We start from the raw sequence: 20,332 nt of genomic DNA, 5'->3' as shown, positions 1-20,332 counted from the left end.
CTGCCAGGACCATCCGTCTAGTACGCAATCCATGTCCCCACTTAAATATGCAAATACCAAAGACAAAACCTTATGATAGGCACTTAATCATTTAAAAATTGCAAAACTGTCCAGATAATAGATCTCCGCTGAAGTGTATCTAAAATAAGAAGTTACACTTCAATGATTATCTTATTATTGAATTGGTGGCGGTTAAGAATGTCTGACTATGCTGATGCAACAATCAAAGTGTCCACTAATCAGAGGTTAGGATCATCCAACTAGTCTGATTTCCAAACTGTGACTTATCAACAGTGGGGTCTACTAAATAATTTAATTTGAATGAATGTATATCACATGCTTGACTTTTCATTGCATGTGTAATAGTCTACCAGAGTATCTATAATGAGAGACCCAAAAGTCAGTGACCCATATCCACAGCAGTCGATCAAATCCTGAAAATCAATGGAAGAATCGAAAGAGCTGCAAATCCAAGAAAAGAAAGTCCCTCATTTGGTTATTTTGCCACTCCCATTTCAAGGCCACGTAAATCCCATGTTTCAACTGGCTAATCTCTTACACTCCAAAGGATTCTCTATCACTATAATTCACACAAACTTCCACTCTCCCAATCCATCCAACTTCCCGAACTTCCACTTCGAATTTATAGCTGATGACTTATCAGATGGTAAGATATGGATCGAGGACCCCATATCTGCTGTGTACATCCTCAACGACACATGCCAAGAACCCTTACATGATTGCTTGTCTCGATTGCTATCAGATGGCCTGGTTACGTGCATCATCGCTGATGAGGCTTTTTACGGCACGAAAGACGTTGCAGATCAGTTGAAGCTCCTGAGAATTTTGTTAGGCACCACAGCGCCTCTGGTTTCGCCACCATGGCGTCTTTGAAACTTCTAGAGAAGAATGGACTCCTTCCCATCTCAGGTTCTTCTTCGTGTTAGAGGACCGGTTGGGTGTCTCCCAAATCTTGATTGGCTCCACCCATGAAGTTCTTGAAACCTATTGATCTTAATACGCAGGAAAGAAAGTCCTTAAATTGTGGCACAAAATCTGAATAGTCCACATGATGCAGCACCCCTTGAAACGCTACAGGCCCAAATTTCAACCTGATCCAAAACTCTAGTGGGCCATAGCAAAGAGGAATACAAATCAAGGGAAGAAATTTTTTCCTTTTACCATGGCCCACCAGAGTCTTGTATGAAATTTGGGCTTGTGAGGTTTCAAATGGTGCCGCATCACGTGGACCGTTCAGATTCTGTACTCATGACACGTGTGCCAAGGTGTGCACGGGTACTTTGGTAAGAAGGGCCTATGTGAGCATTTTTATATATAGAGAAAAGGTACTATGTGCTCAACCTCACAAGTCTGTCCCATAAGGTCGAGCTGTGTGGGCCTTACCATGATGCGTTTCGAACATCTACCCCATCAATTAGATGCACCATTCCATTGTGGGCCTAGGTCTCAAAAATCAAGTCAATCCGTGACTTGTGTGGGCCACACCACATACAGAAGTGAAGAGGGGCCGTGCACCATTAAAACATTCATAACCATTTCGAGATGTGGTTTGCGAGTCCAACCCATCCATTATGTGTGTCCCACTTGGATGAGGGTTCAGACCAAGTTTCAGACGCATGCAAATTTGTTCCTTATACGGCTGAATTTTGGGATATCCCATAATTTAAAGGGGACCCATCAAATTCACGGTGTTGATGGTCGACACGCATCACGGTGGGGCCCACAAAGCTTGACGTCACGGCAGCTTATCGTGAGGTTGAGCGCATAGTACCTTTTCCCTATATATATATATATATATATATATATGGAAATGGTTTTATACCATCGAGCTCACGGGAACTTCCCATGAGGTCGAGCTGTGTGGGCCCCACCGTGATGCATGTCGAACATCTATCCCATCAGTCAAATACAACATTCCATAGTGGGCCTCTTTCTTAAAAATCAAGTCAATCCATGCCTTGTGTGTACCACACTGCATACAAAAGTTGAGAGGGGTTATCCTCCCATTAAAACATTCATAATCATTTGTTGGGCCCACTAAGGTGTGGTTCACAAATCCAGCCCATCTATTATGTGTGCACCACTTGGATGAGGGGTCAAACCAAGTTCAGACGCATCCAAATTTTAGGTGGGCCCGCCCAAGTGCTTTTATATGTTTTAAACATATCTTCACATTATTTTAGATGGTATGACTCACCTGAGTTTCTTGTATGGCTAATTTTTGGGATATCCCATCATTTAAAGGGGACCCATCAGATTCACGGTGTTGATCAACACACATCACAGTGGGGGGACCCATCAAATTCACGGTGTTGATGTTCGACACACATCAAAGTGGGGCCCACACAGCTCAACCTCATGGGAAGTTCCCATGAGCTCGACGGCATAGAACAATTTCCTATATATATATATATCCCTATGGTGTGGTCCGCTTTGCACCGGTTCACACGAGGCAAACTTTTTTGAGAACTCATCATATGTGATGTGACTCCAAAATCTGAACGGTCCACATGACGTAGCACATCATGAAACCCCCCAGGCCCAATTTTTAATTTGATCCAAAACTTTAGTGGGCCATGGAAAATTGAAAACAATTTTGTCCCCTGATTTTTGTTTCTCTTTACTATGGCCCACCAGAATTTTAGATCAGGGTGAAAATTTATACTTTAGGGTTTCATGGGATTCCGCATCACATGGACCGTTCGGATTAGACGCCCATGACACTTGTACAAAGGTGCAGACATGCGTGTGTATGTGTGTGTGTATATCTATATCCAGACGAGAAGAAAAGCTGGAGTATGAGTTTTCCACCGTTGAAACCTCCCTGATTCCATCTTGATGTTTACATGCCATCCAAACTATTTATAAGTTCATTCCCACTGGGATGAAGTGAAAACACAAAACTATTAGCCTTATTCAAAACTTTTCTAGCAGTATAAATGTTTAAATGGTGGTCACTGAATCTCCACTAATTCCTCTCGTGCGACCCACTTAAATTCTAGATCAACCTAATTTTTGGTCTCATGCCCTAATATGATTTGAAAAATCGGATGGACAGGTGGATTTTTCAGAAACATCATCGTGGGTCCCACGTAGCATCCCAGCGCATAAACTTCTTGCGAAAGCCTTTAGCAGGAAATCTGCGTACGTGATGAGAGACCGTAACTTGAAAATTTTCCTTGAGTGGGTCTACTGATGTAAATCGGCCCGAGTCTATCTGGTCTCAATTCGAGTCACGACTCACCTGAGTCGGGGGAGGGCGACTCGTTATCCCAAGCAAGAATGGACTCAATTGAATTGAGTCCGAGTTGACTCGGACGAGCACATGGGTCAAGTATCTAGCCCATCCCCCCAACTCAGTTTGGCCCATTTCCAACCCCAAGCATATATAAAGTCTATTAGAAAAATGAAATACAAGAGATTATATGATTTATTCTTTATGAAGAAAAATCCAACAAATAACATGACGGGAACTTTTGTTGGATTATGAACATTCATTTGGTGGGCCCCACTGTCAAACTTCCTTACATTTCACAAGACATACAGTGGGGTTACAAAAATACATTTTAGCTCAACAAACAAGCTATGCATAGACATACTAATGAATCCTTCTTTACCAGATGGTCAGCCAAACACACTCATTCCTGAAATTCCGCCCCTCAGGATCAAGGACATTCCAAGCTTTGGCACGACAGATCCCGAAACCTTTGAGCGTATTAGGGTCAAGAGTCATAATGCAATGAGGTCTTCTTTGAGTTACATCACGAACACATTTGATGGTCTTGAATCAATTGAGTTGGTAAAAATTAGACAAGATATTCATCCCATGCCATTGTTTGAAGTGGGCCGACTCTATAAATTCTCACCGGGATCATCAAACAGCATACAAACACAAGACTATAGTTGCATGGCATGGCTAGACAAGCAAGCGCCACAGACCGTGGTTCCTTTAATAAAAAGACATGGTGGAAATAGCCTGGGGGCTAGCCAATAGTGACCAGCCCTTCTTGTGGGTTGTCCGGCCTGGCTCCATCCACGGCCATGATTTGGTCGAACTACCAGAAGGGTTTGAAGAGAAGACATGGGAGAGGGGCTAGATCGTTAAGTGGGCCCCACAACAAGAAGTGCTGGCCCACCCATCAGTGGGAGGTTATTAGACACACAATGGTTGGAATTCTACGTTGGAGAGCATATGTGAGAAGGGCCAGATCATTAAGTGGGCCCCACAACAAGAAGTGCTGGCCCACCCATCAGTGGGAGGTTATTGGACACACAATGGTTGGAATTCTACGTTGGAGAGCATATGTGAAGGGGTTCCTATGTTATGTTCTCCTTATTTATGGGACCAAAGTTTGAATGCTAGGTTTGTGAGCCATGTTTGGAAGGTGGGAATACAACTTGAGAATGGGTTCAATAGAAGTGAGATATAGTGGGCCATAAGAAGATTGATGGTGGAGATTGAAGGGAAGGAGATAAGAGAGAGAGCACGTGATCTAAAGGAAAATGCAATGCGTTGTATAGAAAAGGGAGGTTCTTCGTATGAGTCATTAGAGAGTTTGGTTGATCTTATCATGTCATTGTAATGCCGCTTTTCTTATCATGTTTCATTTGTATTTTCATTCTATGGCAAGCTACAACAAGATGTATGTGATCAAATAGGCCTTTGTTTCAGTGTAACTATATTCCTTTGATGTTAAATAGGGCATTGGTTTGAAATTTAGGTTGTATGTGAACTTTCAATACAACCATTTCTTTCCTATCAATGGATAAACACAGATAGAATATACAATCTAGTGCAAATAGTGGGCCACACCATTAGAGTTGGGCATAGGATGACTCGACTCGTCTGAGTCATTCAGACCCGACTCGATCCGAACTGAGTGGGTGAGTCAATCCGAATCGAGTAGACTTCGCCCAATCCGAACTCAAACCGATCCGAGTTCAGATCACCTAGTAACTTTACTCGAATCAACCCAAAATCCAACTCGGTACTGACTCGACTCGATCCAAAACCCGACTCGTGTGTGTGTATGTGTAACTCCATATTTTGACATTTCATATCTGAGATACCGTGTAGTTAATAGAGAGGTTGCAATCCCAGCATGTGCACCTAGGTTTCGAATTGTGATTTCAGACCATGGATACCCACTTCACCCGACCTGACTTGGTACCTATGACTAGATCGGACTCAGTTCGGATTAGTCTAGGCCAGACCTGGACTCGGATCGGGTTAGGTATGCGGGACTCGGCACTGAGTTGGGACGAGTTTTGGTCAGGTCTATTTCTAAACCGGATTGAATTGGTCAGCCGTAACTCGGTCCAAATCGACTAGATGCCCAGGTCTACACACCATGATGATCACTTGGTTTTTTGTTTTTTTTTTTCAAGTTTAATTTTGTTGAGTTTTCATGAGTTTCTTTAAGTTTAACCAGGTTTTTCTCAATTTTTGACTGAGTCTTGTCCCAATTGAGTTTTTCTTGAGCCCTGATGAAATCTAGTCGAGCGAGGGTCCCTTTTAAAAAAAAATAAAAAAAAAATAAAATTTTAAGTTATTGTATGAGATGATGACAATCAATTATTTGGTGAGCCTTATCAATACATTGAGTCCAAAGCTTGGTTTGTGGTGGGCTAAGGGCATGTTTGGACATACCATTTAAAGAAGGATTCAGAGTCATTACCCTTGTCTCCATCTGACACGATGGTTCCCAAACATTGGTTTCATCCTACATGATGATGTTGATGAAAGGACGAGTTGGAGACCCTTGTATGCGCTAACTAGCCGCCCCTTGTAAAATATATATATAAAAATAATCCATTCTCATGTGCTGTGGAATTATTAGATAAGTCCAAAGGGAATGAATGGATTCATTCATGCACATCAATGGGCATGAATGATAAAAGTATCATAACTTTACTGATAAAAGTATCTTTATATCATTTAAAATCATCTAATGTTGGGCATCGAAGATTATTTAATATCTCACTAGTTCTTTATCTAATATTATTCAGATATCCTACAAAATGTTTAATGATTGTATATAAGAGGGTATTAACTGCATCTTAAATGGGTTGTCCTTGGTCTAAAATAGGTTGTCCAATTGTTTCTAATTTAATAGTATATAATAAACGTTTTCTATCTTGTAAGGTCATATAGTTATCTCACCAGCCTTTGAGTTGACCAGTAAAACCCGAAATGATTGATTTAGCGGCGGTAAAATCATCGACACTCTATTGCGTTTGTAAACGGTGACTACCATGGTCATTTCATGAACTAAATCAAAAATATTATATTCAGACATACCATCAATGTTCCATTCGTATATAGAGTTACTAGAATAAGAACTTTGAGTTAATTGATTACGTTCTTCAAATTGGAGATCAACTAGAGTGGGTCTGGAATAATAATTTCTACTTGTAGAAAAATGGATAGTATATTTAATTTCATTACATTCAATATCAGAGTGGGTTTTTTCTAAAGGAGATATATGTTTGTCAGTAGGGTTGAATAATTCGGGAATAGATATATTAGCTAATATTTTTTTGTGATTTCTTCTGTGGAGTCTTTAAGAGCAAATTACATATTTTTAGGAAATTTATGTGGTTTGAACAGAGTTGTTTGGTTATTAATGTCAGATGAAAATTGTATAGTAGTAGAGTCTAACGAAGCATTGTATAAATTTTCAGTTAGGTGTTCGATCTTATTTGTAACCTTCTCAGGTTTGACGGGCTACCCATCCCATTACCACCCTTGGTCAAACTGGCTCCAAATGGCAAGTAAGCTTGTATGTAAGGGTCATCAATGGACTGGGCAAGGCAATACATGAGGCCCAATTTCGAATTGTTGAGACTGGGCTTGTTTAAAATTTTCATTTTTTAGGCCCAACCCATTGACCAGGCCAAGAGCTAATGGCCCAATCTGCTCAATATTGGACTAATGCGATCTAATTGGATGGCTAGTAAATGCAATTTTGTTTGTTTGATCTTATCCAAGGTGGGAAGTGGCCATTGCCGGGGGACCCACCTTGATGTATGTATTCTATATCCACGTCATCCATCCATTTTTCATTTTACTTTAGGTCATGACCTAAAAAATGAAGCAAATCGATTCAATTCTTAAGTGGACCATATCATAGGAAACCATGGTGATTGTCCATTAACGGACCATATCCAGGCCATCCATCCATTTTTCAGTTTATCCAAGGTAGGAAGTGGCCCTTGCTATGGGACCCACCATAATATATGTATTCTATATCCGCACCATGCATCCATTTTTCAGTTTATTTTAGGTCATGACCCCATAAATAAAGCAGATCGATGCAGTTCTTAGGTGGACCATATCACAGGAAATAGTGGTGATTGTCCATTAATGGACCATATACACGGCATCATCCATTTTTCAGTTTATCCATGGTGGGAAGTGGCCCTTACTGTAGGACCCACCTTGATGTATGTATTCTATATCCACACCATGCATCCATTTTTCAGTTTATTTTAGGTCATGACCCCATAAATGAAGTAGATCGATGCAGTTCTTAGGTGGACCATATCACGGGAAACAGTGGTGATTGTCCATTAATGGACCATATCCACACCATCCATCCATTTTTCAGTTTATCCAAGGTGGGAAGTGGCCCCTACCGCAGGACCCACCTTGATGTATGTATTCTATATCCACGCCATCCATCCATTTTTCAGTTTATTTTAGGTCATGACCCCAAAAATAAAGCAGATCAATTTAGTTCTTAGGTGGACCATATCATAGGAAACAGTGGTGATTGTCCATTAATGGACCATATCTACGCCATCCATCCATTTTTTAGTTTATGCAAGGTGGGAAGTGGCCCTTGCTACAGGACCCACCTTGATGTACGCATTCTATATCCATGCCATCCATCCATTTTTTAGTTTATTTTAGGTCATGGCCCCATAAATGTAGCAGATTGATCCAGTTCATAGGTGGACCATATCGCAGGAAATAGTGGTGATTGTCCATTAATGGGCCAAGAAAGTTTTGAATCATGTTGATGTTTGTTTTATGTAACCTTATCAACAGGTCGGATAGCAAATAAACATTATAATGGGTCTTAGGAAGTTTTTAGTGATAGGGCTTTCAATCACCACTGCTTCTTATGGTATCATCCAATTGAGTTTTGGATTTGCTTTATTTTTGGAGTCATGTCTTAAAATGATCTTGGAAAATGGATGGACGGTGTGAATGTAGATGTAACGCCCTGAAAATCGGAGGTCGAGCATAACTCAGCTCCCGAGTTTCAAAACATCACTTATGCAACATAGTTAATGATGGATGTATGTTGTCTGTATGAGTGCATAAAACATGGAATAGATTAAGCCAAACTGCAAACATAATCCAGGGATAAGTGAAAGATGCAAGTGGAAGACTTGAAGAAATATATGTGTACATGTGCAAGTCCCTGAAATACGTATACTCTGCCAGGTCATAATTACAAGTGTTGTTTTCCAAATATAAGTATCAAAATGACATCATCTATTACAATTACAAAGAAAACCCAGAATCTCCGCATATCAGGACATAACTCACATGAACCCGCCTGAGAACTGCATAAAAGAAAACGCGTCCTCATCATCCTCGTAATTCTGCTCTGCCTCAGAGATCGCATCAACATCTGCATCTAAGACAGGGTCTGGTTGGTGTTGAAACACCATCCTAGAAGGTGGGAGTGAGTGATCCACTCAGTGGAACTATATAGTAAAAGTTAACATGTTATCAAATCAATCAAGCATTAATGATAAGGCAATACAATCAAACACGTCCTAAATACTCTTGTTAATGCAAGGATGTATGTAGAAATGATGCATGCTCTCGCCTGCACTCCCTCAGCGTCTTCATCTTACGGTACGCATGACAACCTCCCGCAGTGCTAACAACTCCTACACACATGCAATGCGGTGCATGAACATGATTATCAAGTTATTATTAGTCCTTTTCATACAGTAGGATTCGGAAGCTAAGGTACCTTCCTCATATCAATTTCCAAACAGTGATCCATTCTAGGGTCGTCAGTCCTAGACAATCTCATACGATCATATGGTTTTAGGTCGCTGCAAAGGGCTCGTCACCAATCAATGCATGCCTATCATACCTTAGTTATTACCCTAAGGCTCGTCGCCTCAATGCAGTAGCAAGGTATGCTCGAGGTCACCACAAAGGGCTCGTCACTAATCAATGTAGGCCGACAACATGAATATAGTGTCCCATACCACCATAATCAGCTCACGAGTCTGGTGTGCTCACTGGTCACTACGGGGAGGCTCGTCTCCCCAGCGTAGGCCGACAGCTCGAACACGGTGTCCCATACCACCATGTCCGGCTCATGAGTCTTAACGGATCAAGGTACAATGGTTGCGGAATTGCATTAGTAAGTTTGGTACCCTAGATTCAAGCAATAGTGTCCATACATGGTGTACATCCACCGGGATAATCGGGTTACTTGACAAACTCGACTCGCACGAGCGCACGTTGAGTTGAACGACATAGAGTGCGCAAACACTCCGTGTGGCCAAACCACTGCCAACAACCCTAATACGACTCGGTTTCGTCAAACACGTCTTATGTGGCGAAAACAACCTCGGCCACGAACTCAAGGATTGTTACCGATTTTCTGGACTATTCCATAGTCCCAAACACATTCAATGATAACAGATATTCATATCACAGTAATGGAACAACAATTCTAATCATACAATATGGAAGCATGTGATGAATATCAACTTAACATAGATTTACACATAAGTAGTACTTGAAGTTAAACAACAAGGAATGTCAATTGCATGTAAGAAATCATACACACCAATAGGATAGTTGAGAATCTCTTCTCAACGTCTATAAATAGGTTAATGTAATACACACTTAACTATTCAGACATTTCTACAAACACTTAGACTACATAGTCCAACATACATGATGTGTGTTGGTGATAACACACATTTGGACAATTCCTTTCGCCAAGGAGTTGACACACATACAACTAGTACAAGTACACGACAATTAATCATGGCAAACATATGTTCATATTTTATATGTATACGATACTTCCTACATATACATAGAATACATAAATCTCAATATAACTCATATATATCAGGAATGCAAAATAAACATCACAATTGGCATGTGAAATTACATCCACAATAATAATAAATCATTACCCAACATTGAAAGCCTTGAAAACCATAACCTATACGAATATAGTCCGCACCTTAAACCAAAAAAAAATGCACAGATCTGATTCAGACGTTAAGTCTTCGTCAACGGCTACTAGAAAACCTAAGGCAAGAATAGAAATGAGCTACATAACACTTAGACAAGTCTAAGCTCTAACACAGGCTAGGGTTTGATTAATTTACCCAAGAAGGAACTTAGAATCACCAGAATAACGATTCAAAAGTGATGGTTTAGGGATACTAATTAACAAGAAAGAATCTCAAGATGATTCACCAACTTCTCTCTCACTTTCTCTCTTTTCCTCTCTCTTTCTTAGTTAGGGTTAGGAAATTCGTATGGAAAAGAGAGTAAGGGTTTTAAGGTCTTTATATAGCCTAAAATAGAGGAAAATAGCCCCAGGTCCAAGGTATACTTAGGTTATAACCAAATCAGGCCTATTCTGATTCAACGGAACACTTCTGGTGGTCCTTTCTCCACGTGCGGTCAGACTTAAGCTCACTGACCATGGATCTAGGTCAAGCTGAGTTTTCGTACCGATCGGATTTACAGATCAGCTGTGGCGGACCACTCTTAATTCAATGGTCATCGAAACTCGATCAGGTCCACCGGCACTTGGACATGTCAAGGCCCATCTTCCCTGATCCGAGGGTGAAATTGGGTCAAAATCCAACGGTCAGAGTGCTTAGAATCGGCGCGCAAGCGACCCGACTCAGATTTCATAAATTATATTTAATTTCTCAGCTTTCTCACACTCTTTACTCCGGACTCAAGCAAATCGACCCAGGACATCATCTGTCTTGATTTTTTTAGGTGATGGTCAAGCCCAACAAGATGACCAAAATTGTCTAAGATCGACGCTATCGGACTTTCGACGTGCGGTCCAAGTCCGATACAAAGTTTCCCAGTACTCCCGAGAGCAACTGACTTTAGCGTTGATTCCTAGATTTTAGGGTAACATAGCGTTAACGATTCTACAGGTTTTGAGTCCTACAGATCAACTTTAAAGTGATTAGTGCAATTTTCACAAGCAATTGAGTTTAGCCTAATTAACCCACATATAACTTCTGTAAGACCCGTGTCCTAGTCCGTACTATTCCGTTGGCTTCCGCGGTCCTTCCGGTCAAATTTCGGTAATCTTCGCACCGTATCCGGTGTTTGCGCACGATCCTAAGCCAGGTCCCGCGCACCGACGTCGGCTTGATCCGAAAGTTGTATCATAGCGACCGCGTCGTCGCCGCGGTTCCAACGCCGTGACTTGCGCACCGAACCGATACCCAGGCAAGAAGATGTCGATCTGCGTTTATTCCGAGAAACACCGCGCGTTGCGGATTTCGAGGGAATCTCTACACAATTAGTCCCATCAATTAACCATAAATGCAAACATACCTTAAGTACTTCACCCATTCCCTCTTTTTCCAAAAGTCCACCATCTTTCCACCTCACCATTCCTCTTTTTCTCATTTTCAACCACAACCATCTCTCTTCTCCACCAATTTCAAACTAAACCATACCTCTCATTACTCCTTTCTTACAACCATCACTCCACCCATCCCTCCATCCATTATTTCTATCTCTCCCTCTCATTCTCTAGCAATTTTTCCAAATCCCATGAGAAATTTCACACATCCAACACACTCTCTTAACTTCAAGTGTGGCCCACCCTCTCATCTCCAATCTCAACCATTCATCTTTCATCAACCTCCATTAAAAGTAAAGCTAAGGAGCATTGGAGTCTAAGGGACCAAGAAGAAGGAAGATAAGGTGGGTGATTTGTCATTATTTTAAATTTTAGGGCCCACTTGTTGGTGGGACCCATTTTGATGTGTGTGATGTATCAATGGAGGGCCCATAGTGGCGGGGTCCCTCCTCTCTATCTCACCGTGTATTTCTCTCTCTCTCTCTCTCTTGTTGTGATGGAGTGGATCCCACCAATGTGTTATATCTACCCCGTCCATCTATATCAGACGGTGTGGCCCACCCTATTGCAGGTGATGATCCACACCATCCACTGTTTGGATGGGCCCAATGTATTTATATATATATATGTTATATTTTATATAATATATATACTATAATAGGCATTATATATATGTAATATAATATATATAATATAATATATATTATATATATAATATAATATATATATATATATATATATATATATATATATATTATATGCATATATGTTGGTGGGCCACATCTACATGGGACCCACCCCAATAATATATCTGTGTATGTCGTCCAGCGTCCCTGGACGCTGGACGTTGGCAAGTGGCGTGGGTGTGTACTAGCAAAAAAAAAAGGGGGAAAAAAGTTACTCTTAGGGTGGACCATTCATATAGGCCCCACCTTGATTCAGGTATTTGATCTAATCCGTCTATCCTCTTCCTTGGATTATTTTAGACGTTGAGCCAAAATTTGGAACCAATCCGGTTCTCAAGCGGGCCATACCATAGGAAATAGATGTATCACCATTGAAATCTACTTTCACATTGCATATTGGTCTCGTTTCGTCGATCATGAGTCGTAGAATCCTATGGCTGGGACGGATCGGACTGAAGTGGGCCCTACCATAGAAAATCCGTAGAAAAACTATTTTTTTCTAAAAAAAAAAAAAGACAAGGGATGCAGCAGCGCTGACGCTGCTGCTGCCATTAGCGCTGGCCTCTGACGGACCGACGTGCTGGGGCTCACGGCCCCAGCTGTGGGCCCCACCTTGATGCCTTTCGACCATCAACACCGTGCATTTGATGGGTCCCCTCAGTCCACACGTCCAGCCCAAAAATCAGCCTTATACGAAACTCAGGTGGGCCATACCATGTGAAATCGTGAGAAGACATGCTGAAATATATAAAATCAGTTGGTGGGGCCTACCTGAAATTTGGATGCGACTGAAACTTGGTCTGTACCCTCAGCCAAGTGGGACACACATAATGAGTGGGCTGGAATTATGGACCACATCACGGTGGGCTCCCTATCCACGTGTAAAATAAAATAAAATAAAATAAAATATAATCAACACGGTGGGCTCCCTGACCGTGTACTGGGGGATGCAAAAATAAACGGTGGGCCCCACCCACGGTCCGTGTGACCTTATGAATAGTTTGGGTGGAAAATAAACATTCCAGTGGGCCCAGTCCAGTGGGCCCTACCTTGGTTCAGGTAGCTTTATGAACAGTTGGGTGGAAAATAAACATTATGTTGGGCCTTAAGTTGGGTGGAAAATAAACATTATATTGGGCCTTAGGCTGGGTGGAAAATAAGCATTATGGTGGGCCCCACTTATGTAAGTATTGTAAACCACACCCTCCATTGGTGTGGGCTCCATCAGGATGCATGTGTTTCATTCGACTATCTAACCGTTTTGGAGATATTTTAAGGCCCATTGTGGAGGCCCATCTTCATGTATTGGTGATCCTTGATTTGTATAAGGCCCATATTATGAGGCCCATCGTAATGTACGCAAGGCCCATGTTGATGCATGTGTAGCCCGTCATTGAGGCCCACCTTGATATGTATATATGAGACCCATGTATGGGGCCCATTTAATGTACTGGAGGCCCATAGGTCAAGGCCCAATAGGACATACATAAGGCCCACTGATAGGCCCATGCTTGCAGTGTAATTCCGCCATGGTATATGTGTTGATTTTGTAACGGGCCACGCCTAAGGAGCAATGCTGGTTTGACGTCCACATTGAATGGATAATGGTGGTTAAATGTCCGCATTATAACTCTCCCTAAGGCCCACCGATAGACCCATACTTGTGGTAAGTAGGCCGTCTAGGCCCATATCCGTTATACTCAGAGCCCATCTCTTTATACATGTTTAGTATAGATCTATGATTCATGATCATTCGCATCATATGTATGCCTGATGTGAGGAGTGACCGATCATAGCATATGCCTTTGGGCAGAATGTTTATGGGCTCCCTGATAGGCAGAGTTGCCCCATATAAGTGCATGGTACTTACAGGATTGTTGCATGACTGATAATGTGACTCATCCACTTGCATTTGTGTGATTCTAGTTACTATATGCCCTAGTGACATCAGGGCAATAGCCTCCACAGACACATCGTGGATGGCTGGATTGGATACCGAAAATGTTTGGTTCTAGCATACGGGCGCTATAGATGTCCCTGGGTGAAAGTCCCTAAACCCGATGGTACCAGAGGATGACTCCAACGTTGAGACCGAGTGGATATATGAGCGCATGAGGGCCGAATACCAGGAGGCCGCGTCTCCCACTGTGCCGTGGTCGGTTGGAAAGGAGTGTGGCCTTACTCGCCCGAGGGTAGGGGGCAATACTAGGCTGAGTTTGACCAGCTCGCGAATGGGTCCGCTATCGACGTGCCGGATAGGTATTGGCAGACTATTGGCCAGGCGGATAGTGAGGTTTCTTACGCTCACTTGGACTGTGCGGCTAGGAGAGCGACAGTGCCATTTGGAGTGTATTGAACCCCGGTGATTATCCAGAATGAGAACTGTACTGATACATGATGAGGATTGGCATGCTTGAGTTGCATCTCGCATCGCATGGCTGTATTATGACCAATAGCATTCATATCTTGTACCGCATAGCCTTGGTACGGCTGATTGCATTCATGTGCTCATTACCATGATTTCCGCATTACTCTGACCTTGCATTTTGAGTACGCTTATATTGCGCACATACTCACACCACCCTCTAAGCTTTCTATAAGCTTATGCACGATTGATGCGTGCAGGTGACGCCAGGACGCAGTCGCAGCCATAGTCTCGCTGTAGTTGGAGCGTGCAGCCGAGCTTCTGGAGTTTTGTTTCTTTTGTTACATTGTATTTTCCCTTTCTATCGCATTGTACTCAAAAGTTTTTTATCATAGTGGATTTTGTGGTGGTGTTCTTGTGGTTATTGTTTGTGGGTTATGCTTTTGTTATGCTCATTATGAATCAGACTGATGACTTGAAATCCTCCTTGTAGTATCCCAGGATCGGAACCTGGCGAATGGGTGCCGGGATCCGAAAATGGGGTTCTACGGAGGCTGTCGGCACCGGACTCGGCGATCGGGAATTTTGTGAGCCCGGTTTCCGAGTTCGGGGCGTGACAACTTCTAAGGACAAATAGAGGTAGTACTCGGGTCTTGGTACAAAATTTTTCGGGTCAGTACAGTAGAATACATACATTAAAGTAAGCTTATAGCAAGGGCCGTAGTCTTCGGAGAGGAAGGGGCGCATCTAATCCTCTCCCCACTCACTGCACATCAGAAAAGGGATGTCGTTGATGTTTATACGCCACCCAAACCATTTATAAGTTCATTCCTACCAAAAATTTAGCTTATACAAAACTTAGACATGAATGTTTCAATGGTGATAATTCAATCTGCACTGTTTCCTCTTGTGTGACCCACTCGAGTCTTGGATACAACTCAATTTTAGTCGTATGCCCTATAATGATCTCCCAAAACGGATGGACGGGATGGATTTGTCACAAAACCCATGGTGGCCTACCCAACTTCCTCTTGAGAAAGGCATTGAAAGTTAAGTGGGGCCACCATGGTGTTTGTGATAAATTCACCCGTTCTCATTTTAAGATATTCAATAAAAAATAGCATGATTCAAGTGTTAGAACTAAATTGCGGAATTAACGGATTGTCTATGCATCAATTAATGGATATCCAATACAATAATCTTAAGGCGTACCTGATTGGGAAGACAGTTCTGATTACTCGCTATAGCCGACAAGAATCTTGATGTTCTGCACCTTACATCCTTTAGGAGAACCTTCAATGAGACTGGTTTTCTCACTTATGCTGGTGAGGGGACCAAGACGTCTATTTATAGGAAAGAGGGTCAGAACCTTATCCATCACACTTCTCCCTCTAGGATCTCCACACCATAGGTTTCCATATCTGGCTTAATAACCGAGTATAGGGACTGCGGTTTAAGCGTCCCGCCCCAAACCTATTTACAATGATCACAACTGAAGTGAGACCCACTAAATCGCTTAATCTGAATAATCCAACAGTCAGATCTGAACTGATGATCATGTGTGGCCCACCTGATAGAAGTATTACATTCTCCCACTTGGGGTACATTGATCTCTGAAAGAAAATAAAATATTTTATTTTAATTATGAAAATAATTTTGAAAAATGCATTTGCTTTTGAAAGTTCTTAATAGGCGCCCTACTGAATTTCAAAACAATACTATTGGATAATTATGAGCAACGCTTGTCAGATCTGGTCCATCAAGAATACAGATATTGAATCATGCTAGTCAACACAAGATTTATACATTTCGAAGTGTGACGAATCATGATCACGAATATCAATAACTTTAACAACATGGATAAAGGATATGGGGTGTGGTATGAAGATTGCACGTTTAATATGATCACACATACTTATCTTAAAGTGGTCCATCTGAACGTGTCACCAAGACACAAACCAAACTCTTGCTTAATCAAAATTGAAAGTGTATACTGAAGGAGAAACAAGATATAAAACTGAATAACAGAATCATCAGTGTATATAAAAGAGATCTCTAAAATGTTTGTACATAATCGAATCAAAATTGAAAACTCCCACCACTTAAATACATCATTGGGATCTAAAACTCCCATAGACGTCACATGTTCCTTAAACAACGTAATAGGAAGACCTTTAGTGAGAGGATCCTCTATCATCTACCTCGTGCCAATGGATTCTACAGACACCTGATGATTCTGAAATATCTCTTTCACAACAAGATACTTAATGTCAATATATTTTGACCACGATGAATGCTTGTTGTTGTTGGAGAAGTTAACGTAAACCAGAGAAAAAACTCTGAAGCCAGATCTCCTGACTCGTGGCTTCATAACAAACTACATACTCTGCTTTCATGGTAGAAGATGCCATAATCGACTGTTTCACGCTCTTCCATGATATGACTCCTTCACCTATCATGAATACCTAGCCCGAGGTGGACTTCTTGCTGTTAAGATAGCCCGTAAAATTTGCATATGTATATCCAACCAACTCCAAACAGTCAGATTTCCTGTAAGTGAGTGCAAAGTCTTTGTCCTTTGTAGGTAGCAAAATACTTTCTTAATAGCTATCCAATGGTTCGTCTTTGGGCTGCTAAGGTACCTGCCCAACATTCCAACTACAAAAGTAATATCCGGACATGTACAAACCTAACCATACATGATGCTCCCTACTGTTGACGCATACGAAATATCTTTCATTTTGTCTATTTCTAAGTCATTCTTAGGACACTAAAATTGGACAAATTTATCACCTTTTACATTAGGTGTTTGGCCAGGAGCACAACTTTACATGTTAAACCTTTCAAGAACCTTATTAATATAGGCCCTTTGTGACAAGCCAAGCAGTCCACATGATCTGTCCCGGCTAATATGAATGCCGATGACAAATGATGCATGTAACAGCCCACGCCCACACTGTATGATAATGTCTGCTCTGGGCATACTCCGCACGGTTTTGTTCTTGGGGAACTCCTCCAAAAGGCCTCATGCAATATAGGGTGACAACTCCACATATAACTACCGTTACTTTAGACGACACTTCCGATGTGGAACAAAGTTTTACTTTCACTGTGTGTGCAGTAGCCTGTCAGCACAGTAGCCTGCCAGTCACACAGTAGCCTACCAGCCATCTTGGGGCCCGCCCACATGTGTGCCCGCCCACATGTAGCCACAGTGACGGGGCGTCACAATATCCACCACTGAGGGCAGAGCCGTCCTCGACTCTGATACCATTTGTAATAGCCCACGCCCACACTGTATGATATTGTCGCTCTGGGCATACCCCGTACGGTTTTGTTCTTGGGGAACTCCCCCAAAAGGCCTCATGTAGTATAGGGTGACAACTCCACATATAACTACCATTACTTCCGACGACACTTCCGATGTGGGACAAAGTTTCACTTTCACTGTGTGCATAGTAGCCTACTAGCACAGTAGCTTGCCAGCCACACAGTAGCCTGCCAGCCATCTTGGGGCCCGCCCACATGTAGCCACAGTGACAGGGCGTCACAATGCATCACTAAGATCTTCCATATCAAAGTTTTGAGACAGAAATTTCTTAGTCTCACGCAACAATCCAAAATCACTACTGGCCAACAAAATGTAGTCAACATACAAGACTAAAATAATAAACATACTCCCACTGATTTTCATATATACACTCATTCGCAGTATTTTCAATTAAACCATATGAGGAAACAACTTCATGAAACTTTAGGTACCACTGTCGTGATGCTTGTTTCAACCCATAAATGGACTTCTTAAGCTTGCAGACCATATGTTCTGAGCCTTTGGCTTTGAAACCTTCTGGTTACAACATATATACATTCTCACTTAGGTCTTTATTGAGAAACACTATTTTCACGTCCATTTGATGTACCTCTAAATCTATATGAGCCACAAAAGTCATAATTATCTTAAAGGAGTCTTTCTTGGACACATGTGAAAAAGTCTCCTTAAAGTAAATGCCCTTACGCTGACTGAAACCTTTTGCAACTAATTTAGCTTTATACCTTTCAATATTGTCATTAGAGTCCCGTTTGGCTTTGAATACCCACTTACAACCAATCGGTCTAATCCCTTTAGGCAATTCAACAAGGTCCTAGACTTTATTATTATTCATGGATTTCAATTCATCCTTCAATGCATCGAACCAATGAGAAGAATTCACACTTTGTTTGACTTGTGAAAAAGATACAGGATTCTTTTCTACCCCAATGTTAAAGTCATGCTCCTGCAGATAGACGATATAATTATCTAGAATCGCAGATAAATGAGTAACATTATGTAAGATTGCTCAAACATTTCATATAAATGGATGACCGAGTAACATTATAAAGTTCCATTATGCCAGTTGTATCACTACTAGTGAGAAGTAAAATATCAACATAACGAGCAAGAGAACAATACCATGGGGAAAGATCGTGTAAAGAGAGAAGGGCCATGACTGCTATGTTGAAACATAATCATAATTATAACATCATGAAAATGCTGAAACTAAGCATGAGGATGGTATAACGTACAACTAGATTAACATACCTCTGTAAAGGATGGATTAGCCGCAAGTCGAGTAGGAGGAGATGCTGAAGGAGGGAACACTTCTAACTCTTCTCGCCGACAATTTGTAAAGGGGTAGAAGATACAGTTGTAATATGTGGAGAAAAAAGAGTTAATCCTCTAAAATTCGTAGAAGTAATCGAATTGGGTAATATTGGAGTATGAAATGATTAATTTTCTAAGAAAACAACATTCTTTAACGTACGAATACGACCGCCAATGAGATCATATCAACGATAGCCCTTCTGAGTATCTCCTATACCAAGAAACATGTAATGAACATATTTTGGAGAAAGTTTATTACACCCATGTAAAAGAAGATGAACATGACAAATACAACCAAATATACAAAACAAATAGTAAGTATGAAGGAAATCAAATATAACAAAATACGAACAGAGATTATCGAGAATTTTTGTAGGCATGCGGTTGATTAGATAAATCGAATGTGACATGGCTTCAACCCAAAAAGTGCGTGAAATGAAAGTGTCTGCCATCATTTGTAGTCTTGATAATGTGTTTATTTTTTCACTCAGTAACATCATTCTGTTAGGGTGTATCGGAACATATTTTCTTATGAATGATTCTATTATCACGTAAGTATGCCTCAAAGTATAAAGAGATATATTTTCCCCCTGAATCTGAACATAGGACCTTATTATTTTTCTCAAAATGTGCAGCCATCATAATATATAACTATTTAAAGTTTGTGAATAACTTATGACTTGGAGTGCAATAAATATATTCATGTATATCTTAAGAAGTCATCGATGAATATCACATAATATCTTAAGCCAAACATAAATAGAGTCAGATATGGTCCCCAAACATTTGAATGCACAAGCTATAAAAGGAGTGGATGATCAAGAAGTACTAAAAGAAAAATGTAAATTTTTACCTTTAGATAAATAGCACAAAAGGCAAGAGAAATCAATAGAAGTTTAATTTATTAACTTTCAGATTTTTTCTTTTAAAATATCAAAAGTAAACATATTTAATAATTTACCTGAATGTAGATGGTCAAGACGATAATGCCATAGTT

The 20,332-nt window shown here is 41.1% G+C and overlaps 1 protein-coding gene and 1 long non-coding RNA gene across 2 annotated transcripts; both read left to right on the top strand.

Moving 5' to 3' along the window:
* Positions 1–444: 444 nt before the first annotated feature.
* On the top strand, positions 445–894 carry LOC131244075 (UDP-glycosyltransferase 76B1-like). Its single transcript, XM_058243735.1, has one exon. The coding sequence runs from the start codon at positions 445–447 to the stop codon at positions 892–894; it is 450 nt and encodes a 149-aa protein (XP_058099718.1).
* Positions 895–3,962: 3,068 nt separating this feature from the next.
* On the top strand, positions 3,963–4,698 carry LOC131242724 (uncharacterized). Its single transcript, XR_009169703.1, has 2 exons — positions 3,963–4,170; positions 4,282–4,698. It is a non-coding gene; the product is annotated as an uncharacterized LOC131242724 (long non-coding RNA).
* The last annotated feature ends 15,634 nt before the right edge of the window (positions 4,699–20,332 follow it).

This window comes from Magnolia sinica, chromosome 4 (assembly GCF_029962835.1).
Source record: "Magnolia sinica isolate HGM2019 chromosome 4, MsV1, whole genome shotgun sequence".
NCBI classification, from domain to species: Eukaryota; Viridiplantae; Streptophyta; class Magnoliopsida; order Magnoliales; family Magnoliaceae; genus Magnolia; species Magnolia sinica.
This window is presented reverse-complemented; position numbering and strand designations above follow the sequence as displayed.

Excerpts from the sequence above, each read along its gene's own strand:
- LOC131244075 (XM_058243735.1), top strand. The coding sequence starts at position 445 with ATGGAAGAATCGAAAGAGCTGCAAATCCAAGAAAAGAAAGTCCCTCAT.